We start from the raw sequence: 24,126 nt of genomic DNA on the forward strand, positions 1-24,126 counted from the left end.
GCCAAGCCCTACTAGTGCTCTAGTTGTTTGTGGGGTTATTAATATACGAGGATACCTGTTTATAGGGCTGACATTTATTTAAGCTCTTGGCAACTGCTTGCCTTGTGTGTATTGCGGCTTATTGCCTTCTTATTTTAGCTTTTGCTAACTGCCATTTTTGTGTGCGCTTAATTCTTGTGGCATTCCATTGCATCCCACTAAATTTAGGAAGCGTAGAAAAGAATAAATGACTTCGTTTATAGGTATCATGACCACGTTGAAACTATATTTACAATTACCTCCTGACAAGTCGTTGGTAGTTACTTGTTAAATGAAACTATTAGCTGTTTTGTATTAAAAATTGATTCAAAGAATCTACTTTTAACATTGAAATTATAAAATCGGAAATAATTCTTTATGTAATATGTTCTGTTTGTTATTCTTTTGAACTCTTTAAATACTATGAAATACTAATATATATACTAATATTTATATTTTATTGTATTATTTTAGATGTTTGCCTGTAATTTACACAGATTTAGTTATTTTTTTATATGTATGTAGTAATTATAATTTAATTTATTTTTAAAAATATATAGATTAAAGTAAAAATAGGTTCTATTTCTATTTTTTTCATTTGATTTATTTTCAAGTTTTGCTCTTTTTCGATTATTGATAGTTGATGCTGAAAAGTAATTAACTTAACTAAGAGCACACCAGAAATCAGATTAAAAGATCAACCCAATCTATATATTTTACACTTAACTATTACATACTGCAAACACAGAGAACAAACTCTTCAAAATGAATGTTGCATAAATTCCAGCAACTTACAACATGAAGGAAACATGTACAAGAATAGAACAGCAGCGACACATGTCCCCATAGCAAATACAATTACATCGTGTTAGTAAAGGAGAGATGGCAAATGGTGAAACAATATGAGAGAAACAGACGCTTCGAGCTAAAGGGCGAAGGCGATGTAAATGTGGCTGGCAAATTTGTAAGTTAAACACAGTTTCGCAGAATGTTTTTAAGTCGCAAATATATTGCGTAGACGACATGTTGACGCCTTGGCCTCGAATTTCAGAGTTAATGCAAAAGTCTTGCAACACTTTATCATACATACGCTAGAGAAATTTCAATAAATCTTTAAACACAATGGTTAAATCATTCACAGGCATTTAACTTGCAATTCGTCGAGCTTGGAGCTTCCAGAATGTTGACCCACATTGGCTGTTTTGCTTTCAAAGTTCGGCGAATAAAAAAACAAGAGGTGTCTGTATAGCTTGCGGGGATTGCGTATCTGCATGCATATTTCCTTTTGACGCTAGCGTGCAATTGCTAGACAGAATCGTGGAAAAGAACTGTTACGCTTTAAGCCAAAACATCGAAAATTGCACTGCATTCATCATGCAAATTTCAATCATGGATTTATAGGACAAAAGGGAATTCCTATTCGTATGACACAATTATATTTGAAAATTAATCTAAAATATTCAAGTTTAAAACCTAAATGTGCAGCATAGTGAAAATTGAGTAAAATTAATCATTATGAATATTTTATTACATACAGAAAATGTTCAATGAATCTTCTAATTAATTTTGTAATCATCTCAGTCTCTCTGCAAAACATCTTTTCCATATACAATTTGTTAAACTAGTAATTTGCCAAATAAAATGTAAGCCTACCTAATGGCCGCAACAAATTTCGAACTTAATACTCAACAGTGACACACTTAGTCTTAAGGTACTCATTGAGCGCCTCCTGACCCAAATCTTTGCCAAAGCCACTCTGCTTGAATCCTCCAAATGGAGCGGCGACATCTGTTTTGTTATACACATTCACAAAGACTGTGCCAGCTTCAATGCGATCAGCGAAGCTCAAGGCCTTGCTAATATCCTTAGTGAAGACACCGCTAGCTAATCCATATTCTGTACGATTGGCACGCTCCATTACCGAGTCCACGTCGCTTCCATTAAATTTAGATATAATCATAATAGGTCCAAATGATTCTTCCTGTGCAATATACATATCATCCTGGACATCAGTAAACACAGTTGGCGCAAAGAAAAAGCCCTTCATATCAGAAATGCGACATCCTCCATAAAGCAAAGTGGCTCCTTCCTCAACGCCACGTTTGCAGAAGCTTATCAGCTTATCAAGATGCGCCTTGTGATTCTGTGGTCCATGCGCCGTAGATCTGTTGAGAGGATCTCCAATGGTCATTGTGCGAAGATCCTTGAGAACTCGACGGACGAACTCATCATGAATACGATCTTCCACGAAGAGCCGACCTGCGGCTATGCAGTTTTCCCCCTTGTTAAAAAACACTGAGGAGACGCCCTACAAAAGAAAGACACTTCAGTAGTAGGAGGATTAACTTTTCCGGAAGATACTCACTTGCTTCACAGCCTTGTCAAGATCACAATCAGCAAATATTATCAAGGGACTCTTGCCTCCCAATTCTAATGAGCATTTTTTCAGATTTGACACTGCGCAAGATTTCATCACTTGTTTGCCAACAGCAGTCGATCCAGTAAATCCTAATTTTCTTACCATTGGATGATCGACCACAGCTTGACCAGCCTCCGGACCATTTCCAGGCAGCACATTTATAACACCTGGAGGGAAGCCAGCCTGAACCGTGAGCTCTGCAAACTTCAATGCGGTCAAGGGGCAAGTTTGAGCTGGCTTGATCAAACAAGTGTTGCCAGCAGCGATGCAAGCTGCCATCTTCCAGGAGAGCATCATCAAGGGGTAGTTCCAAGGTGTCACCAGTCCACAGACTCCAATAGGCTCTTTCCGTGTGAAAGTGAGTACATTGTTTGGTCTAGCAGGATTCACCGGAATGGTATTTCCTTGGATCTTATCACACCAGCCGGCAAAGTAGCGCCAAGCATCAATGGACATGCCAATGTGTGTTTTCAATGCCAATGTGTAGACAGCTCCTGAGTCCACAGACTCTATGGTGGCCAAGTCCTCCTTGTGCTGCTCCATGAGATCGGCAAGCTTCAACATCAGCTGACCACGCTGTCTGGCAGAAACCTGTTTCCACGACCCGTAGAAAGCCTTGTGTGCCGCCTGAACTGCCTTGTCCACATCTGCAGCACTGGCACAAGCCACCTGGCAGAGGATCTCCTCATCCGTGGGATTCACAATATCGAGAGTGCGCTTCTGCTCTGCGTCCACGAAGGCTCCATTGATAAAGAGCTGTGTCGGTACGTTAATCTTTCGCTTATTAGCCTGCAAAACGAATCCATCGTAATCCAACTTCTGAGCTCCAGAATCGCCGCTGCCTTGACGCAGTGTCCTTACAAGAAGGTCAAAAAACTCCTCGAAAACGGGTGCCTTGAAGACGTGCTCATTCTCAAAGGGCACATCAAAGGCATCCTTCACTTCCTCGACCAATCGGACAACGTCCATTGATCCAGCACCAGCTGCAAAGAAGTCTGTGAAATCTTCTACCGACTCCTTGAGTATGGACTGCCAAATGGAAGCAAGCTGTGCCTTCTTGGCAAGTTCATCTTCGGTAAAGTCCGTGATGGGTTTTTGCTCTGCCTGCTTAAACCAATCGGAGGCATTGATCATCTTGGAGCCCCGTTTAATGCGCTTAATGTTCACAAATGCTCCATCTGTACCCTCAATCAGCAATCCTCCCTCATGCACCCAGGCGGTTCTGGCAAGGCCCTTTAGTTTAAGTGGCTGTCCATCCTTCACAGGTCCAGCAGAATACAAATGAGCACCGAAGAAACGAACCTGTTCCTCACATTCTTCTGAATGAACGACAGTGACGAGAGCTCCGGGAACTGAATCGAGGCCTCTGATAAAGTTCCAGATTCGCTCCGCTGACTGCTGAAGGTTTAAGAATTGATTCTCTTCATTATTTAAATCTGCCTCATAAGTAGCACCTTCAACCGGTTGGGGGATCTTCAGAGCTGTGCCTTTAGTGATCATGTCGACGGCAACTCCCATCGCTTTGACTCCCTCGGGATACAGGAATCTCTTATAAATGGTGTCCAAAGTGTCGGTTGGTTCTAGATTGGTCTGCCTAGTAAGCAGTAATGGACCAGTGTCAATACCGTCATCTGGCCAAAAAATGCTAAATGCGGCAATCTCATCGCCCTAAAAGAGACGCAAAAATTTATTTCAATAGAAAAGCTCATTGTAATATTCAAACCTCGATGAGTGTCCATGAAATAGCACTTATACCCCGATGTTTTGGTAGAATTGACGGATGGTAACAAATGCTGCCCAGGGCGGGAGCACAAAGCACTTCCTGGGGTATAAGCTGCGAACAATAGGGCATGACATTGAGAGTAGCTCCGACTGACTCGTATTGTTCGATCACCTCTGGAATGGATATTTTGCGGCAACGCCATGTGGGAAACTTGAAGAGGGGAATGTTGTATCTAGCCGCGGCTGTGGCCAAAGCATCTTCGCGACTTCCCTTGTCGGGAATGGTGAAAACACCAACGATTTTGACATTCGATCGTTCCATAAGCAGTTCCATGACATCGGCAGCAAAGATGCTTTGACCAATGATCGCAACTCGCAGTGTGTTCTGTAACATAAAATTGGATGAATTTAAAATTACATTTTACTTAATATTGTTTCATGCATTGTTACTTGAGCGGTGCTTAAAAAACGACATTTATTCATTGTGCCGCACTTTTCTTTAATTTAGGGTACGAACCAGCGTTCGTAAACAAAAACAAAAACGGAAAAAGAAATTCTAGGCCCATTTTTCACAATCTAAAAATGTACATGCGAGGACTTTAAAAACGCCGCATTCTTAAATTAATAAACTAAAAATGTGTTTAAAAAAAATCTAAGTTTTAAGAACTCTATTCAATCCCATATATACAAATCCTATATACAATATATAGGAGTACAATAAAGAAACGTGGTGGATATGATTAATGTTGGGCCATATCGTTATCAATACTGTGTACAAATTTTAAAAACCATATGCTTAAGTAAAGTCAACGGACTTAAGTGAATTTCGTCTCTATAGCTAACATATTTACAAATATTTTATATGAGTTAACCTTTAACTAGAACAACTAATGCTGTAATTTGAAAATTCTTAATAAACTTTAAGAATGAATGCAGTAACTTAACATTGAACATCAAAACTCGAGTAACAGATCACACTTGGTAAATTTGCTTTACAAAGTATAGGTTACAAATCCGACATTGCTTCGCTCTGAATTTTCATTTTCAAGGTCAAATTATCAACTGGATCAAAATGTTTAATCTTTGGCACTTTTCCCGTAAATCTACCTAAACTCAGCTTAAGGGCAGACCGACTTGAGTAGGTAGCTAATTATGGGTTGTGACCTGTAACAATTTTCGCACTATATGCGCATGATTTAAAGCCGATGCCATATGCACAGTCATAAAATAATAAACATAACATATGCTCGTATAATTGAAGTATTGTAGAAGTATCCTTAGATAAAGATTTTGCTTTAAATAGCCTTGCAAAACATTGTCGCAAAAGAGTCAACGAAAAACCTTCATGGGCATATGACGTGTGTCGGATAGCAAAATTTCTTAAGTAATGAAGTCTTGCATTGAAAGTGTTAAATAAAGAAATATAGTGAAAGTGGAAACATAGACTCGACAACACAGCAACGTGTAAAGTCGTGGCACCTTGGTGTGTTAGGAAACCAAATAACAGAAAATGAATAGTTACGATAATAACAGTTGTAGTGGACCACGACCACCTGTATTGGGTGAAGAGAGCCGAGCTAAAAAAATGACCGAAGAAGTTATAAACACATTGAAGAACTCACCTCCATCTTATCTAAATTGGGCCCGGACACTTAACCATCTGCTCGAGGATCGCGATGGCATGGAGTTGTTCAAGAAGTATGTCGAAGAGGACGCGCCAGCCTACAATGATCATCTCAATTTCTACTTTGCATGCGAGGGTCTGAAGCAGCAAACCGATGGGGAAAAGGTGAAGCAAATCATCGGAGCCATATATCGATTCTTGCGCAAAAGCCAGCTGCCCGTGCCCGATGATTTGCGTACTCAAATCAAGGCCATCAAGTCCAATGAGATTCCGCTAAATTCCCACATCTACGATGCCATGCAACAGAATGTAAAGTCCACCATACGCGACAATATTTATCCCAGCTTTCTCTGCTCCGAGATGTACATACAGTACATTCAGAAAATGTCAGCGATGAAGGAGCACCTCAGCAGCAGCGTCACCACTTTGGACAACACTGATGGTGGCCCCGCCACGTCTGCCAGTTCAGGTAATTCAGCAAGTGCTGCCAACACACTGCCACGTAGCTCAACGTTGCCCACGCTGCATGAGGACTCGACACTTTCGCTTTGCGATAATTTAGACAATGTAAAAGCAGAAAATGAACGTGCCCAAAACGATGTCCCTATGCGCCTCACGCGCGATCTTCTGATGGCCACTCAGAAAAGAAGACTGGAAATTAGACCACCTGGAGCACATGGTTATGTGTATACTGCGACCACGAACACATCCTTTGTGCCCAATTCCCGCATCGATTCGGAAAGGGCAAGTGTTAGCTCTGGCGGTTACACTGACTCTGACACCATGTCGTTGTCCAGTTGTTCAATGGATGGCCGACCTTACAGTGAACGCAGAAATAAATTGCATGCTAGTAAGGCCATACGTCAGAGCGTCATAGCGAATAAGGAAACCAACTCGCTTCAGGTTATACCGCGCACGCAACGATTACATTCAAACGAGCACAGACCACTGAAGGAGACAGAGCTTGTAGCCTTGTTGATTCCCAAACTGGAGGAGGTGAAACGCAAACGCGATTTTGAGGAACGTGCGCGCTTGGATCGAATGCCCGCAGCTACAAAAGATACTGATAATACATTTGCGGAGGCGTTGCGGGAGAAGCTTGCAGCCGATGAAGACAACGACCAAGACATACTGGACCAGCATGTGTCGCGAGTGTGGAATGACCAGACACCCCGTCGCTCACCTGGCACAATGTCACCCTGCCCGCCTATACCTTCGAGAAGACGCACGGTCACCCATGATTCGAGTGTGGTCAGTGATTGTGCCATAAGTCTGAGTGGTCACTCAACAAAGTCCTTGCCCGATTCCAATTCCTGTTCTAGGAAGCTAATGAACAAATGGCCTTCAATGAACACAGATAGCGGCATCAGCATGCTCTCAGCTGATGCGGCTCTAAAATGCACCGAGAGCACTCGCTCTGCTGCAAGCACAAGCTTAAAATTGGAAGACGCAAAACGGAAACTAGAAGATGAGACGCGCACTGCTCGTCGTTCTGTTCAACAACAACCCACTCTGCATCAGCCGGCCGTTGTCAATCCACCTTCACTGCCAATAAAACCATCGGGAACCGTTGTTGTATTCCAATTTTGCGAGGAGCCAGTTCCTTACAGAATAAAAATACCATGCGCTCAGCCGACGTTGCGCCAATTTAAGGAGTACCTACCCAGAAGGGGACATTTTAGATACTTTTTCAAGACGCATTGTGATGATCCAGACAGTCCAGTGATTCAAGAAGAGATTGTTGATGACTTTCACAGTCTTCCTTTGTTTGGAGATAAAGTAATGGGTCTCGTAAAACCATTTGAATAATTATTAAGTATTGTGGATATTATGTAGTAAGCTATATTATGAATTAGAAATGCAATTTCAGAAGAATAAATAATAATAAATAATAAACTCACTATGTATAATCTACCTATCTAAGGCTGTTTTTCCTTACTAACTGATTGACTATTTCAGTAATTTTACTATCTGAACTATCAAGGAACAGCCCAAGCGATAAGAGCTATGTTATGAGGCTGAAATTTGTACACAACGTTATTTTAAAAATATTGTAATATGGGCAATTCTCTGATGTCGAATGCGACATTTATACGCATTCAAACGGAAAAAAAACGTGTGTCAAGACATTATTTTATTTTTGTAAAATTTGGTGATAAGATTGATTTTGGCCAATTGTTTGTTTTCAAGAAAATTACAAAAATGTTGCGCATTCCCACGCTTCACAGAAAGAATTCGCTTTTCAAAAACCAGTTCAAGCACTGATTTCAGCGAATCGTTATGAAAGACTTTAATGCAATTAATTAATTACATCAATAATGTCAAAAATAATTTTTGTAATGAAAATGCTGTTCTAGCAGCCAAACCAATGCATCCGGCTTATACAAGGTATGCTGTGCACATCCTATCATGTGTCATCGAACTTATAATATAATATAATGTCGAACTCTCAATTAGTGCAGATGACATGCACTTTATCTTGTTTTCTGCATATAAAACGAGAATGCATGATCTACATTAAATAAAAACTATTTAACGAAAATCAAACAAAAAACATTTTTCCTACCATGTCGCACGCTTATATTGTGCTTATATTCAACCAAATTTTATTTTACTGAATTTGATAGTAAAATGCATGCTTGGGCACAATTTTGCATGATCATTGGATAACAACTTTAGATGTACCATAACAAATGCTCTTTTTCAATGTCGCACGCGACAGAAGTAGAAACTGATGGACTGTTAAGAAATTTACCGTTATTTGATATTGCATACTTTCTTTTATATATTTTTTATATTCTTTGGATATAAAACGAGATTTAAAACAGCGAGTAACAATGCTCACTGACTCTCTTTAAGAAAATCACTTAAAACAAAACTTGCAGTTCAAAACATAACCTTTGCTCATCTTCGACTTTGCATTAAAATATTTTAAAATGTGTTATAAAATGTAAAACCGGCTTATATTAGTTAAATTTAACATTTTCCCTATAAACAAATGTGAAGAAAGCATATTTTTATAGACTTTGAATTTTTTTGGCGGCGGTTGCAGTTTTTTGAAGAATTACCCATATCAAAAAAAAAAAACGTTGATAACCTTTATTCGATACTGATTGGTCAACATTGGCAGTTATGAAAGCACATTGCTTGCATGTCATTCTCTTGCTTTCGCATTTTAATTAGGGTGTCACATTTAATGCTGGTGGGACATCATTGGAATTTTTCTCCTTTTTGTGCTTCTTTTCATCGTGTCTCATAATCTTAAAATCTATCCATCATTAGTAATGGTGGCGTTGATTTTGATTTTCTGATTTCCATTGATGGATGATGGACTTTCATCCCTTAAAGAATATTTTAATTCGACGCTAATACCTAAGGCATTTTCTCGTTTTCAACTTGGGCTTGGGTAGCTAAAAAAAAGTTTAAAAAGAAATACCTGAAATTATAGAAATGCATTTTAGAGTATTTTAAATTGTCTAATGTTCTTTTGGAAATTCTTTTGTGACTGATCTTTATTAGCACTTGAAATTTTAAGCAACTTGAAGACTTTTTCACATCCAATTAAAAGTTGGAACCAATCCAGCTTTCTTAATGATCATCTGTCAACTTCTTAAACAACATAAAAGTTAGAGCTTGATTGTGCGACCCGTATTAGGTTTGAAGTGGAGTCCTCTATAAACTTAAACTTCAATGAAAAAAATTGAAATTATGAATATGTGCAATTTACACAATTCAATTAAAATTCAATGAATAAAATTATATATATGAAATGCACAATATAATCTAATACAGTTTGCTTTGCCTATTGGTTGATATTTTAAATTATTCAAATATATAAAATACACCTAATTATATTAAATTTCTGTAGCCTAAACAGACCATAGACACTTACCTATATACTAGATTAAATATAAGAGATTACATTTTCCCAAATTGTTGTCAAGCCAAAGTATGTAGTCTGATAATTTAAAATAAGCACAAGAATATTTAATCTTATATTATCCTTATCAATGCAATAAAATGAGTCTCCTTTCTTCTCACCTCTTGTGTGTCTCTTTTGTGAGTCTCTTTTTTTCTTACCTCTTGTGAGTGTCAGCCTGACACTGTTACTCAGCACAAATCAAATTAAGCAATATTGATTGATTTGGGAACTAGATACTGAAATTGCAGAATGATTAAATATATACTATATACTTCATTATTAAAATATATTTCTCTGCACCAATTGAGTTGTTTTTTCGACAAGACGATAATTTCCGGTTATATAATGCTCTATCGTATTAAATTTAATTAATTAATTTAACATATTTCAGGTATATCTTAGCGGTCCAGACACAGTTCCTCTTATGATTACGTATATATTTTGTCTTTTTTAAAAATTTGGTAGCAAGTTTCTTACAGTCCACATCACGTTTTAATTATGTTCTCACTGAACACGTAACATATGTATGTACATCTATAATCGCAAAATGTATTAACATCCAACAAAACGATTTGTACGTCTTTTTTAGTTGTATTTTGTTTGGGTTTGTTTAATAAAAACATTTTTAAAATTGATTTAAAATTGTAATTTTTGTTTATATATTTGTTTTTACGATTTTTAGTATACCAATATTTTATTACAGTGTCAGTAGTTTTTTTAGAGAATTATTTTAATAATCTGCATATATAGTATACAGAAACATTTCTACACTAAATGAGAATTACTTAAGTTTAATTAACAATGCAAATTGAATACGCACTAAGTCTTTTGTTTTCTATGGCTATGAAGACGCATCTAATCTACTTAATATTCAATGGTAACACATTTTGTCTTGAGATACTCATTAAGCGCCTCCTGACCCAAATCCTTGCCATATCCACTCTGCTTGAATCCTCCAAATGGAGCGGCGACATCTGTTTTGTTATACACATTCACAAAGACTGTGCCAGCTTCAATGCGATCAGCGAAGCTCAAGGCCTTGCTAATATCCTTAGTGAAGACACCGCTAGCTAATCCATATTCTGTGCGATTGGCTCGCTCCATTACCGAGTCCACGTCGCTTCCATTGAATTTGGATATAATCATAATAGGTCCAAAGGATTCTTCCTGTGCAATGTACATATCATCCTCGACATTTGTGAAGACTGTGGGAGTGAAGAAGTACCCCTTCATGTTAGGTACTCGACAACCACCATAGACAAGAGTTGCGCCATCTTTCACACCCCGTTGGCAGAACTCTAATAGCTTATCAAAGTGTGCCTTGTGATTTTGGGGTCCATGCGCCGTGGACCTGTTCAGTGGATCGCCAATGGTCATTGTGCGGAGATCCTTTAGAACTCGACGAACGAACTCATCGTGAATGCGATCTTCCACGAAGAGTCGACCCGCGGCTATGCAGTTTTCTCCCTTGTTGAAAAAGACCGAAGACATGCCCTAATAGGAAAATAAATATGATGTCAAAATGATTATATTTACATTTTCGATTAAAAATACTCACATGCTTCACAGCCTTGTCAAGATCACAATCGGCAAAGATTATCAATGGACTCTTGCCTCCTAACTCCAAGGAGACTTTCTTAATATTTGCTTCAGCACAGGATTTCATGATGTGTTTGCCGATGGGTGTGGAGCCAGTGAATCCCAGCTTGCGCACCAATTTATGATCAGCCACTGCCTGGCCGGCATCTGAACCCTTTCCGGGCAGTACATTTATAACACCAGGAGGGAAGCCAGCCTGAACAGTGAGCTCTGCAAACTTCAATGCGGTTAACGGGCAAGTTTGAGCTGGCTTGATCAGGCAAGTGTTGCCAGCAGCGATGCAAGCTGCCATCTTCCAGGAGAGCATCATCAAGGGGTAGTTCCAAGGTGTCACCAGTCCACAGACTCCAATAGGCTCTTTCCGTGTGAAAGTGAGTACATTGTTTGGTCTAGCTGGATTCACCGGAATGGTATTTCCTTGGATCTTATCACACCAGCCGGCAAAGTAGCGCCAAGCATCGATGGACATGCCAATGTGTGTTTTCAATGCCAATGTGTAGACAGCTCCTGAGTCCACAGACTCTATGGTGGCCAAATCCTCCTTGTGCTGCTCCATGAGATCGGCAAGCTTCAACATCAGCTGACCACGCTGTCTGGCAGAAACTTGTTTCCACGACCCGTAGAAAGCCTTGTGTGCCGCCTGAACTGCCTTGTCCACATCTGCAGCACTGGCACAAGCCACCTGGCAGAGAATCTCCTCATCCGTGGGATTCACAATATCGAGAGTGCGCTTCTGCTCTGCGTCCACGAAGGCTCCATTGATGAAGAGCTGTGTCGGTACGTTAATCTTTCGCTTATTGGCCTGTAAAACGAATCCATCGTAATCCAACTTCTGAGCTCCAGAATCGCCGCTACCTTGACGCAGCGCCTTGACCAGAAGGCCAAAGAACTCTTCGAAAACAGGGGCCATAAAGACATGCTCATTCTCAAAGGGCACATCAAAGGCATCCTTCACTTCTTCGACCAATCGGACAACGTCCATTGATCCAGCACCAGCTGCAAAGAAGTCTGTGGAATCTTCTATCGACTCCTTGAGTATGGCCTGCCAAATGGAAGCAAGCTGTGCCTTCTTGGCAAGTTCATCTTCTGTAAAGTCCGTGATGAGTTTTTGCTCTGCCTGCTTAAACCAATCGGAGGCATTGATCATTTTGGAGCCCCGTTTAATGCGCTTAATGTTCACAAATGCTCCATCTGTACCCTCAATCAGCAGTCCTCCCTCATGCACCCAGGCAGGCTTTGCGAGGCCCTTTAGTTTAAGTGGCTGTCCATCCTTCACAGGTCCAGCAGAATACAAATGAGCACCGAAGAAACGAATCTGTTCCTCGCTTCCATCTGGAAGAAGGACTGTAGCAATGGCTCCGGGCACTGAGTCGAGACCTCTGACAAAGTTCCAAATTCTCTCAGCCGACTGCTGAAGATTCAGCAATTGATTTTCCGCCTTGAACATTGCTGCATCATATGTGGCACCAACAGTAGTTTGGGTGATTTTAGGAGCTGTGCCATTAGCTACCAAGTCGACGGCAACTCCCATCGCTTTGACTCCCTCGGGATACAGGAATCTCTTATAAATGGTGTCCAAGGTATCGGTAGGTTCCAGGTTGGCCTGGCGAGTAAGAAGAAGTGGGCCCGTGTCCAGTCCATCGTCAGCCCAGAATATACTGAATCCAGCGATCTCGTCACCCTGAATGAAATATAATATAAATCAAGAGTCTAATATTAAGATTCTTCCTTGTGGTATACCTCGATGAGAGTCCAAGAAATGGCGCTGGCACCGCGATGTCTGGGCAAAATAGATGGATGATAGCAAATGCTGCCCAAGGGAGCACCGTCGATTACTTCCATGGGTATAAACTGGGAACAGTAGGGCAGTACATTGAGAGTAGCTCCAACCGATTTGTACTGCTCGATCACCTCGGGAATGGCCACACCCTTGCGACGCCATCCGGGGAATTTAAAGACGGGTATTTTGTGATTGGCAGCAGTAGTGGCCAAAACATCCTCGCGGCTGCCCTTATCGGGAATGGTAAAGACACCAACTACCTTAATGTTGGAGCGCTCCAATAAAAGTTCCAGCACATCAGCCGCAAAATTGCTCTGGCCAATAATCGCAATTTTCAGATCAATCTATAAGAGTTCAATTTATAATAATTAGTAGTCGTACTATTTGAAATCATAACTAGTTACTTCATTAAAGCAAAAATATACTAATGAATAGACCTATATATACATATATTTGCGTTCATGGTTTTATTTTTAACACTTGAAAGAAAACATTTCAAAATTTATAAATCAAATAAACAACAACTTTTTCCATTCCAAGCAATTGGTAAACATTTCATTGGTAAATTGACGCTGGAACCAAATGTGATAATTGAGTGATAATAAAAATAAAACTTGTATGCATAAATATATTTTTTTATTTGCTAAGCGATTGTGCAGATTTGAAGCACGTAATTAACGATAATTGAATTTCATTTTAATCATTTGAGCTTGCACGCAAGGTATATTGTATTTAAGCAAGTGAATTCGTGTTATGTTTTTGAAACATTGATAATAAAAGTGTGGGTCTGCATGTTTCAAATATTGTTACTGTATGGCTTTGAGAAAGCAGTTCAGGGCGTGCCGGGAACACCCTGTGACGTATATAAGCAGTGCAAATCAAGCAGTCGCACGCATTAAATTATCTATTTGAATTTCCTTGCACTGCTGACATACATGCATTGATTCAATTGAAATTTGATATTTTGATTATACAATCATAAAATCATGAAAATTAATCAAAATAAGAGTCTCATTTGATTTCCTCGCATCGCTAGCAAAAGTTTCACTTTTTAATTATTATTTTTCAAAAATTCGAAAACATTTCATTTCACAATCATTTTAATTTTTCACTCACTTAAATTATGAAATATTATTAAAGCTTAGTAAAAAAGTAAAATAAAATTGTTTGAATACTAACAGACATAATTATTTAGTTTGATCACTTTTGTTCACTGTCAAGACTAATTTCACAATTTTATGTAAATAATATTTCTAAGGGATCACTTATCCCTATGTTACTTCTTTGATGAGTTCAAGCAAGGCACTGAAGCAGCTGAACTACTTTTATTAACTGAGTCTTAATGAACGTGCCGCAGACGTATTTATACCTATCGGTTTCACTATTATCAGCTGACGCTCAGCTCGAATAAAAAAAAAATAAATAAAAACAAACGAAAAAACTAGAAGCAAGAAGGCATCAGCCGGCAGTGTTGCTATTTCAAAACATTCATACATATACTTTTACTTTTCCAATCATTAGGTAAAATAAAAATAAAAAGCCAAGCATGTTATCAGCACAGAAAGCTTGAGCGTGGGGCAAAGCCAAACAAAAATTTTGATAAGCATGATGATTTAGCATGATCATAGAATTGTGGGCCTGTTATTTTGTTAAAACATACAGGGGGCAAATTCGAAATGGAAAATTTGGAATAAATACTATACGCCGAAATGAACTATATATTTGCGATTCATTAAAGTTATTAAATATGTTGTATTCGGATTAGGTTTCTTTCATTTCGTAGAAGTTCGGAACATATGGTGAGCTGTAGAAACTGACCCACTAATAGATTGTTTATAAACAATGTCTATAAACTATGTCAGGTTTAAACTAGTTATGGACGTAGTAGTCTGATTACAACAAAGTGTCAATCAAGGGCAATTGAACGATAAGAACACTTGTAAATTTAACATTTTTATTCAGTAATTTTTTATTATTGTTTGGGGGCCAGTCTAGACATACGTCAAACTGTTAAGCTACTACATAGTACTTTTAGTGCTTCCGTTGGCTTTTTAAACTAAGTCTAGGGCTACACTTTTTTTTCGTTATCTTCGCTACACTTAGATTTGTATCGTATTAAATATCCGTTCTTGAATTAAAACGGAAGGTAAAATGAAGTGCTAAATAGGAAAATATTATCACCAATTTCTGTTTAAATATTTAACGGCTTAACTCTTTGGCCAATATAAATTACATTGTTCTTTTACTGGTATATTCACAATACTATTTGTAATTGTCTGAATACTATACGTTACATTCTCTATGGAAAATGAACTTAGAAATTTTTACAGTTAATACTTTTCTATTTACTATCAGATTCTAGCCAATTGATTTGAATTCAGAACATTTTCTTTTGACCTCGCTACTCATTAGGCTAATTATTGCATTCAATTTGTATGCACACAATCGAGTTAAGTAATCTTTAAACTGAAGTCGATTCACTAGTCTCCAGTTGTAATTCGCCGGATTTCGACATGCTTTACGCGTTGCAGCCTTACCTTAAATATTTTGCTGTGCTGGGTATAGTGCCTTGGACCGAGAGGAGATTTCAGCAAATGCTACAAAAGATTTACACCACTGCCATAATTTTATTTAATATTGGAGTGGCCTTTTACATTGTGGTTTATTCTCCCCCAGAGGGAGATCTGTTGGTATCGTTGCTGGTCAGCTGCATCGTCTTTATATCCCAAATCGTCACCATGACCGGTAAGTTACTGTTTCATTTGCATAGATATTATTATGCTGAATTTAATTCGCTCTTTCCGCAATAGTAATTGAACTGCAAGTGATGTGCCAATATGATAGATACTACGAATTTTGTCTTCAGTTAAAGTGCTTAAGGCGACAATTTCAATGCGAGCTGCTTCAGCAAGTCCAAAGATTACCGTGGACTCGGTATATTAAGTACTTTCTATTGGGAGCTCTTAACATTGCGAGCGTTGTACCTGGCGTTTATGTGATTCTACATTACGATTATATTGGCTACTTTTGGTATTCACTATCCGCAGTCATAATCAATCGCTTTCAATGCCTGCTGCTACTGCTCTACGCCGAGCTTTTGGGTTTCCATGTGGAGCTATTAGGATTGCGTCTAAAAGACGTTCACAATTGTCGTCAACTAGGAGTGCATTCAGTGCTGGATGTAAAGTGCGAACAGATGTGCTCTCTGGATTACTTACTCAGTCTTAAGCGAGCCTATATGGAGCTGTATCGTCTATTTGGGCAGTATAATGGTCTATATGGTTGGTCGATTGTGTGCATATTTGTGGTCATGTTTTTGGATAGCATGATCAATATTTATTGGGCCCTGTTAGTTCTGGCCAAGATCTACAATTTTGTATTCATCTACATGACCTTTTCAACATTTGTGCCACTGCTGATTCTACTCTTCACATTCTGTCGTTGTGGCGAGTACTGCAAGCGACAGGTAAGTCAATTGACTAGAGAAGTTTCATGATAACTTACTTAGCTTTATCTGAAAGTTATATTCATTTTTATTAATATGGCAGTTTTTGTTTAATATTTATTATACTGTATTTAACAGCACATGCTCATTGGCAGTCATGTGCGTGGCTTGGCTTGCATCTCTCAGCGTCAACTGGAGCCATCTTCACAGGCTTATACTGCAGTCTTGGCCGAGTTCGCAATGCAGGTGGAACAGGATGCATTAATCATCAGCGCCGAAGGCTTTATGGATATTGACTACAGTCTATTGATGTCGGTAAGTAGAACTGTAACACAACTAAACTCACCGCAATTTATGCCATAAATGTTTGTTCAGATCTTTACAGCAATGGTCACCTATTTGATTGTTCTTATGCAATTCGGCTCGTTGTAGAATGTCTGACGAGCCTAAGACGCTAATTGACCGATAAGCTATTACATCGATAGTTGTTTTTATTAATGACCTACATAAGACCTCACACCCTTTATTGTCGGAACAAAGTTTGACCAACGGAAATCGTTATTTAGATAAGATTGTCGTAAAAAAAAAAAACAATCAAAATATTGCCGCAAAATATTTATAACATCCATCAAAATATTTTTTTTAAACTGGTTAAAACCAGTTTCAATTATGAAAATTTGATAAGCACGTGTGCACAAGCTCTACAATTATAATTATAGATTCGATTATCTTGAACTGCACAAAACTTGGTAAGATCAACACACAAATAACAAAATTGGCATAAACACGAAATTGTTTTCAGCTGATAATTATGCAAGAGCCCCTAGATTACTGTTGTCAGCTGGGAATTATTTTGGACTGCGAATAAAAGCGCAAATACGCATACGTTTGGACCACAGAGGGATTATGCAATGTCATCTAAAGTTGCAATGATCTGAGCACGCTGCTCGCTGGTGATATTTGAGTTCACTTATTAATAAAGCCGGCAATTCTGAACCATTTGGCTGATAAGCGATAACCTGCTCGAGTGCCCCCATCTATGTCAACAAAACAAATAAATGAAACCGGTTTCGGTGATGCACCATAAATGTGGCAAACCGGTTTCAAGCAACCCAGGATGTGCCAATTTTGATAAGGTCTCGAAGTATAGCCGTAGTAACAATCAGCAAGCACATCAAGTCCTACTAATCTTTCAGACATAATTTATTTATAAATAATATATATGGCTTTACTCAAGTGTTTTCATCGTTGCCTTTTTTATTAATTGCTTTGCTTTCTAACTCGAAACACATTCGAATCGAGTTCGAACCAGTTTCGTTTCTGAACTTTGTTATCAACGAGGGGCCAACCGACGATGGCTCTACACGTGGCAAGGTGCGATGTATTATGGATTTTGAAAATGTTCAGCAATTAACTTTGCATATACAAATAAATTAATCACTCAAACTGTTTTGAAATAATTGACTAAATTCGAAATACTAAATATACATATACTATTGAAATTCGTAGGTAACTTGTGCGTTAACATTTATCTCCTTTACGACAGCGTTTCCATCATCGTTGAGGATCTCCAGATTACATTCTATCTCCTCTGTCTTTAGTTCACCAGTGTCATCAAACTCGGCCGATTGCTTATCTGGCTCGACGGCCTCAAAATATTCCAGTCTTATAGTGGGTTTCGCATTGGAAGGTTGCTCCGATTGTGAATTATTTGTTTCCTTGGCGTTGTTTTCATCAGCAGTCTCGGTGCTTACTTTGGGCTTTAATTCTGTTGGTAATTGCGGTTCACCTTCGTCTTTGGTCCCCAATTGATCATCCTCAGTAGAATTATTAATGATGGAATTTTGCATAATGTCCATGGTTTTACATTCTGTTTCAGATTGGGAATTATCTAATTGAGATACACATTCTTCAAAAATATCTTCGTCATATTCGTGTAGAGTGGCCAAGTCCTCCATCAGTTCATCCTCATCGTCGTCATTACTATCATCATCAAACTCTTTATCATTCAGCAATTTCATATCATCAGAATCGATAAAACTACTCAATCTCTTCGATATCTTAGCCCACTGTACCTTGGCATTGTGTGCGAGCTCTCCGAAAGCGCCTTCTGTCTCAGTATCTGAATCCGATACGCTTTGATCATCTTTAGTCTCTGCGCACTGTTTATCCGGCATAATGGTCACTTCATTTGTATTCTGTTTCCCAGTATCAGGCTCTTCTGTAGTCTTGCTCACATTGAGATCTTTTTCTCGAGAAGCCCAAGCCCTGAGGGGCAGACTAAAGAGCTCCTTACGCAAAGCCTCCTCGGACTCACGCTCTCGCTTCAAGCCGTCTTCAAATTGTGTGGTAATTAACTCATTGAGAGCACCCTTCGGTAACTTGGGGGGCTCCACGACAGGTATTTCTTCTCCAGATTCATAGTCAGTTGAAGTATCCGAAAGAATATCATCATCAATGCTGGCGCTGAGAAAGTGAGTCGTGATTTCTTCTGAATTACCCTGGGCTTTCTCGTCAGGTTTACCTCCATTTATATCCGCAGTATAATTTTCTTTATTTATTTTGACTTCGTCCTTAACTTCAGTTTCTGAATCATTCTTGAGAATGGTTTGCTCTAGAGCTTCACCCTCGTTATCCTCGACCGGCGGATCTTTTATTTGACTTTTTCGTTCGTATAAGGTGCACGATCCCAGTGTTAACTTGATTGGACCCATATCATCTGGATTCGAAAGCTCTCGCAACTGATATTGTCGTTTCTCCTGCTCCCATTTAAGTTCCCTAGAGTCTATCGGGTTCTTATCGACTTCACCACTCAATTCAACATTGGATGCACCTTTCATCTGGGGTTCCTGTGTGTGTTGTCCCATCAATGTCTCAAACTTGGTCAGCAACTGATGTTCCAATTTGTTGGGTTCATTTAGATCAGACAAATTATTGTCTTCACCTATCTTGAATCTTAGCCGCGTATTCAAATCCGATGCATTCTCCAACTCTTGTAATTTACGCTCCCGTTCCTCCTGCGCCTTTTTGCGATCGATCAAATTTCGCAACATTTCATCCTCTTTTTCTAAAGTCAATGGGGTTTCCCTTAGCGGAGGATCTGACAATTTCTGCATGTTCATGTAATCATTCATTCCTTCCACAGTTATTTCTCCATCGCTTCCAATCACTTTATTTAAATCAAGTTTTTCCAAAAACTCGGAGTCCAATGAGTTAAATGCAGACCTAGCTTCGAGGGAGTAAAATTGATCCAAAGATTGCTCTGGCTCATCATCTTTTGCATCTTCTACTGAAAATTCACTATTCTCTTCTTGTTGTTCCCTTGGCTCAAACAGGCACGGCTTTGCCCAATTTCTTCGAGAATTGGCATCCTCATTCTGACCAATTTGAAGGGGCTCATCGTCAGCAGTATCATAGACGTCCTCATCGTCGGATGCATCACTCTCGGATTCACTGTCGCTGATTAGAGCCGGAGGTGGCGGCAGCTCTTGCATTTCTCCCGTATCCTTCTTCACAATCATTAGGCGATTGTCGATAACCTCGAGAGTATCCTCATAGCTGTCACGTTTGGCGTAGCAACGCGATGCCATTTCCGAAACGCGACGCTTTGTTTTCTCCTCCTGTTTCGCGAGAACAGCGTCCAATTCTTCAGGGGGCACATCAGGTAACATCCTCGACTTTAAAAGCTTCTTTGCAGCTTGGACTTTTTCAGAGCTTTGAGTTGCTTTGATATGCTTGCGCTCTTTCACTGAGCTGAGAAAGTCTCCAAATGCGTCTACGCATTCTCTTAAAGATTTGCCAGAGGCCGGATCTTGCAAATCAATCGGTACTATCGGCTCCACTTTGGGATCCGCAGAATAGCTGTACTCCTCATCCGATTCAATAAGTCCAAAATCAATGCATTTGATATTTTGCCCATTGATTATTTCACGATACTGCAGTTCATCAATTAATTCATCCAGCAGCGCTCGGCAAACTACAGAGATTTCAGGTTCTGGCAGTTTGGCAAAATTAATGTCATTTCCTAGAGTGTCATCAATATCATGACAAACATCAATCTCATCCTCCAACTGTTCCAGTAGCTCTCGAAGTGATTCTTCATCAGCAGCCAGTTTCTTATTCATCTCTTCACAAATTCTCTCAGCCTCTTCAGCACTTGTGCGATTGGTTAGAGGTTTCACCTGATAGACATCTTCGTCAATTAATTCCGTGTGCACTTCTCTAATTTTCAATTGACGCATGCATTCCTCACGTTGCCATTTATAACTTGGCGCATCACAGCCAGCACCAAAGACACGTTTGGGCACATCATCTGAAGCATCATCCAGAGCCTTGGCGAAAGCATAGTCTAGCTCATCTATCTCATTACTAACTTGTTCATTCGATTCTGCAACTTGTTCCAGCTCTTCAGACCTTGCCTCTTCCATGGCGTATTTTAGCTCCGTGGTGGTTTGATGCTTTTTCTGATCTTCAGAAATGCGCTCTCGACGTACTGAGAACTCTTCGATAATACGTAACGAGCGAACCACAGTTGTCAGCTCTACACATTTGTTTGGATCCATCTTCGTCTCCTCCTCTGCTTCTTCACCATCTTCATCATAAATGAACTCCGATCTCAGGTCTTCATGTTCCGCATGCAATTGTTTCATGGACTGTATTATTTCATTCAAGTCTTCATCTAGATTATCACTTAGCTCTTGCATATCGTGTTCAACCTTTTCATTCGCCTCTGCACACTCTTCCTCATAATCTAATTGTTGTTGTGTTTTAGGAATGATAATATCCTCATCCTCTTCCTCTTCGGTGTCTTTGACCTTTCGTGGTTCCACGCAGCAAACTTTTAGATCCATTTCATAGTCAAATGTTTCCCCTTCCAACATTTCGTCAATAGATTCAGGTTGATTTACAAATATCTCAGAGCCATAGTGTTCATACATTTGATCAACACATTTTTGTTTGATTTCCATAGGTGTTGGAGAGCCTCTATTATTGACTACATCGGCTAGGGCTTGGGTCGATTGTTCCATATCTGTAGCGTATCCCAATTCAGAGTCAGTATCTTGTTCTGGTAATTGTTTAAGTTGCAAACTTTCATTTGCAGTTTCCTCTCCCTTAACTGTAACCCTCTCTTCCTCATCTGGAATCTTATTATCTGTCTCTAACACAATCTGCCCACTATCATTTTCAGGAATAAACTCCGGCAACATTTCATGAGGAGATTCTTTTATAGCATCGTCGTTGTTAAATTGTATGTCCTGTCCAATGTCTTGTTCTTGAATTAATTCTGGTAATTCCTTAATTGTAGCGATATTCTTGTCATCCTCGACCTCCTTAAGCTTCTCCTCAGTCGATATCAAATCATTGGTTTGTATAACTTCTTGAACAGAGTCCTTACTATCATCATCTTTACTCTGAATGTCCTCATTAATTTCTTTCACTTGAATTAATTCTGGTATTTTCTGAATTACAATCATATTTTTGTCATCTTCGACCTTCGACTGATCATCCACAACGCCAGAAATTACAACATTTTCATGTATAGCCTTCTGCGGACAGTCATTTACCTGCTGTATTTCATGATCTTGAATTAATTTCTTGAAAGAAACCTCCATATCATTGGAAAGCACCACATTGCCGGGTTGTAAAGACTCTTCCTTCTGGATAACTTTCTCAGAAATAAGTTCTGGTAACTCTTGAAGAACATCGTCTTTAACCTTATACTCGTCTACTTTATCATTAAGAGTCTTTTCATCTTTATCGTCTGCATTAATTTCCATTTCAACACTCTTTGCTTCAATATTCAGACTTTCTAGCTTCATTTCCTCTATGAGAACCCGCCTGCCTCTCTGTTGATCCAACTCCTTTTCATCTTTCTCTTGATTTTCTGGCAGTTGTGATTCGTCAAGAATTTTGGGACGCCCCTCCAAGGGTCTACGTTTGCTCTTTGGTTTATCTATAGCTTCAGACTGTGGGTCGTCTTCAAGACTGGAGTTACCGGAGCTCTCATTACCCTCCACTTCGCGCCAAACATCATCGACGGATCCATTCTCTACATCTGCTTTAATTCGCGAAATCTCAGCTCGTTTGTCTGCTTCCTGCTCCGATTCTGAATCTGTTGAGGTAATCAGAGCATCCTGCTGGTCTGGTGGGCGATGACGATTACGTAACGCAATTGTGTCTAAATAGAGAATTCAACGTAGACAAAATGTTGATGGCAAAAGTTCAAATCGACTTACAGTTAACGCTGTCTCGCATTTTTTTACGCTCTGCGCGAATCCATCGAGTTTGCTCCCGACGCTCGCCTTCGTAACCATCTTTTTTCCTATAACAAAATATTAACTATAATCATACAGTTTACGTGTTGCATATCTTTAAAGCCTTACCAAGCCTCAGCACAAGCTCGATCTCGTGGAAAAACGGGTCGACTATCCAAATAGGTTAGCAATTTCTGTGGGGAATTAAAATGTAATACAAACACTAGTATGTAGAGTTATTGCTTTAAAAATATCACTCACGCAAGCCAAAATCAAGGTTTTACGATACTGCGGTAAGCGCGAAACTACCGGATTCCCTTGCAATACCAAGACTTTAAGGCAAGGCATCTGCTCGAATATCTTGACCACCAGAATATCTTCTATGCGATTGTTAGACAGATCCAATACAGCCAGAGTCTTGCATTGCACCAAGTGAGCTAGACTATCGCTATCCTTCAAATAGTTTGATGATATATTAAGAGTATTCAACACCGGCAAGATATCCGAACCAATATTCTCAATCTTACGAATATGGTTGGAGCTAAGATTGAGAGTATCCAGCTCCGGACATGAGCGTAAATTATCAATGCGTTTAACGAGATTATTCTGCAGAAATAGGCATTTAAGCTTCGACTGGTTTTCGAGGCCTTCAATCTCAGATATAGCATTACATTCAAGCCATAGGCACTTGAGTTCCGTATACTCCTCCAAGCACTCAATATATTGATAGCCTAGCAAATTGAACAGCACATATCGTTTAAAATATCTAAGCAGTTTTCAAATTTATTAGTTACCTTGATAATGCAAGTAAAGCACATCATTGAGACGAGGTGTCTGATATAGCTTGTCCTTCTTGCACAGATCTCGCAATCCTTTCTGAGTCATGCGATGCAGTCCAGTCACTTCCTTGCGTGGTTCAGTTGCTCCAACAGTTTGCGCCATTTTCTTCAATTTATATTTGATATAAAATATTTATATGCAAATATATATTCTTCTTGATATTGAAATATAATTATTGCTGTTGATGGAAATATTCACGTTTCTTATAATTATTTTTTAGAAGATTTTACGCTGTACTCTAAGTTACTCGATTTCAAATTATTACTACACTAAGTCTATCGAATTGGCTGCCATAGTTGTCGGCGCTTGTTACGTTTGTTTATTATTATTATTATCGAACAAACAAACCAGATATTGTTAGGGACAACCTAACAACACCTGCCAACTGATTCGAACTCTTATATTAAAATCCCCCCTTTATCATTTCTAAAGAAACGAATATACTACTTACATTTTAATTAGTTATATTTGATTCGTGTGGTTAATTCCACAACTGAGGCAGT

The 24,126-nt window shown here is 39.2% G+C and overlaps 5 protein-coding genes across 5 annotated transcripts; 2 read left to right on the plus strand and 3 right to left on the minus strand.

Moving 5' to 3' along the window:
* Positions 1 to 1,520: 1,520 nt before the first annotated feature.
* On the minus strand, positions 1,521 to 4,772 carry LOC132798218 (cytosolic 10-formyltetrahydrofolate dehydrogenase-like). The gene is made up of 4 exons (XM_060809997.1): positions 4,610 to 4,772; positions 4,161 to 4,544; positions 2,384 to 4,105; positions 1,521 to 2,326 (listed from the first exon to the last, which is right to left on the minus strand). Exons 1-4 carry the CDS (start codon positions 4,640 to 4,642, stop codon positions 1,697 to 1,699), a joined length of 2,769 nt encoding a protein of 922 aa, XP_060665980.1. The 5' UTR covers positions 4,643 to 4,772; the 3' UTR covers positions 1,521 to 1,696.
* An 897-nt stretch (positions 4,773 to 5,669) lies between these two features.
* Positions 5,670 to 7,592, plus strand: LOC132784872 (axin-like). The gene has a single exon (XM_060790766.1). The coding sequence runs from the start codon at positions 5,670 to 5,672 to the stop codon at positions 7,590 to 7,592; it is 1,923 nt and encodes a 640-aa protein (XP_060646749.1).
* Positions 7,593 to 9,977: 2,385 nt separating this feature from the next.
* LOC132796386 (cytosolic 10-formyltetrahydrofolate dehydrogenase-like) lies at positions 9,978 to 14,408 on the minus strand. The gene is made up of 4 exons (XM_060807548.1): positions 14,264 to 14,408; positions 13,045 to 13,428; positions 11,264 to 12,985; positions 9,978 to 11,199 (listed from the first exon to the last, which is right to left on the minus strand). Exons 1-4 carry the CDS (start codon positions 14,267 to 14,269, stop codon positions 10,570 to 10,572), a joined length of 2,742 nt encoding a protein of 913 aa, XP_060663531.1. The 5' UTR covers positions 14,270 to 14,408; the 3' UTR covers positions 9,978 to 10,569.
* Positions 14,409 to 15,040: 632 nt separating this feature from the next.
* Positions 15,041 to 17,025, plus strand: LOC132792476 (putative gustatory receptor 39b). Its single transcript, XM_060801881.1, has 4 exons — positions 15,041 to 15,829; positions 15,895 to 16,550; positions 16,668 to 16,844; positions 16,905 to 17,025. The coding sequence occupies exons 1-4, from the start codon at positions 15,598 to 15,600 to the stop codon at positions 16,959 to 16,961; spliced, it is 1,122 nt and encodes a 373-aa protein (XP_060657864.1). The 5' UTR covers positions 15,041 to 15,597; the 3' UTR covers positions 16,962 to 17,025.
* Positions 17,026 to 17,736: 711 nt separating this feature from the next.
* On the minus strand, positions 17,737 to 23,924 carry LOC132792468 (dynein axonemal assembly factor 1 homolog). The gene is made up of 5 exons (XM_060801869.1): positions 23,578 to 23,924; positions 23,045 to 23,514; positions 22,913 to 22,977; positions 22,766 to 22,851; positions 17,737 to 22,707 (listed from the first exon to the last, which is right to left on the minus strand). The coding sequence occupies exons 1-5, from the start codon at positions 23,723 to 23,725 to the stop codon at positions 18,023 to 18,025; spliced, it is 5,454 nt and encodes a 1,817-aa protein (XP_060657852.1). The 5' UTR covers positions 23,726 to 23,924; the 3' UTR covers positions 17,737 to 18,022.
* Positions 23,925 to 24,126: the final 202 nt, after the last annotated feature.

This window comes from Drosophila nasuta, chromosome 2L (genome assembly GCF_023558535.2).
Source record: "Drosophila nasuta strain 15112-1781.00 chromosome 2L, ASM2355853v1, whole genome shotgun sequence".
NCBI lineage: Eukaryota > Metazoa > Arthropoda > Insecta > Diptera > Drosophilidae > Drosophila > Drosophila nasuta.

Coding starts and splice junctions, on each gene's coding strand:
- LOC132796386 (XM_060807548.1), bottom strand. Junction 12,986..13,044: donor TTTCTTGGACTCTCATCGAG/GTATACCACAAG, acceptor TATTTCATTCAG/GGTGACGAGATCGCTGGATT. Junction 11,200..11,263: donor TTGACAAGGCTGTGAAGCAT/GTGAGTATTTTT, acceptor TTTTCCTATTAG/GGCATGTCTTCGGTCTTTTT.
- LOC132784872 (XM_060790766.1), top strand. CDS start 5,670: ATGAATAGTTACGATAATAACAGTTGTAGTGGACCACGACCACCTGTA.
- LOC132792468 (XM_060801869.1), bottom strand. CDS start 23,725: ATGGCGCAAACTGTTGGAGCAACTGAACCACGCAAGGAAGTGACTGGA. Junction 22,852..22,912: donor CGAGCTTGTGCTGAGGCTTG/GTAAGGCTTTAA, acceptor ATTTTGTTATAG/GAAAAAAGATGGTTACGAAG. Junction 22,708..22,765: donor AATGCGAGACAGCGTTAACT/GTAAGTCGATTT, acceptor TTCTCTATTTAG/ACACAATTGCGTTACGTAAT.
- LOC132798218 (XM_060809997.1), bottom strand. CDS start 4,642: ATGAATAAATGTCGTTTTTTAAGCACCGCTCAA. Junction 4,545..4,609: donor GTTTTTTAAGCACCGCTCAA/GTAACAATGCAT, acceptor TTTATGTTACAG/AACACACTGCGAGTTGCGAT. Junction 4,106..4,160: donor TTTCATGGACACTCATCGAG/GTTTGAATATTA, acceptor CGTCTCTTTTAG/GGCGATGAGATTGCCGCATT.
- LOC132792476 (XM_060801881.1), top strand. CDS start 15,598: ATGCTTTACGCGTTGCAGCCTTACCTTAAATATTTTGCTGTGCTGGGT. Junction 15,830..15,894: donor CCAAATCGTCACCATGACCG/GTAAGTTACTGT, acceptor TTTCCGCAATAG/TAATTGAACTGCAAGTGATG. Junction 16,845..16,904: donor ACTACAGTCTATTGATGTCG/GTAAGTAGAACT, acceptor ATGTTTGTTCAG/ATCTTTACAGCAATGGTCAC.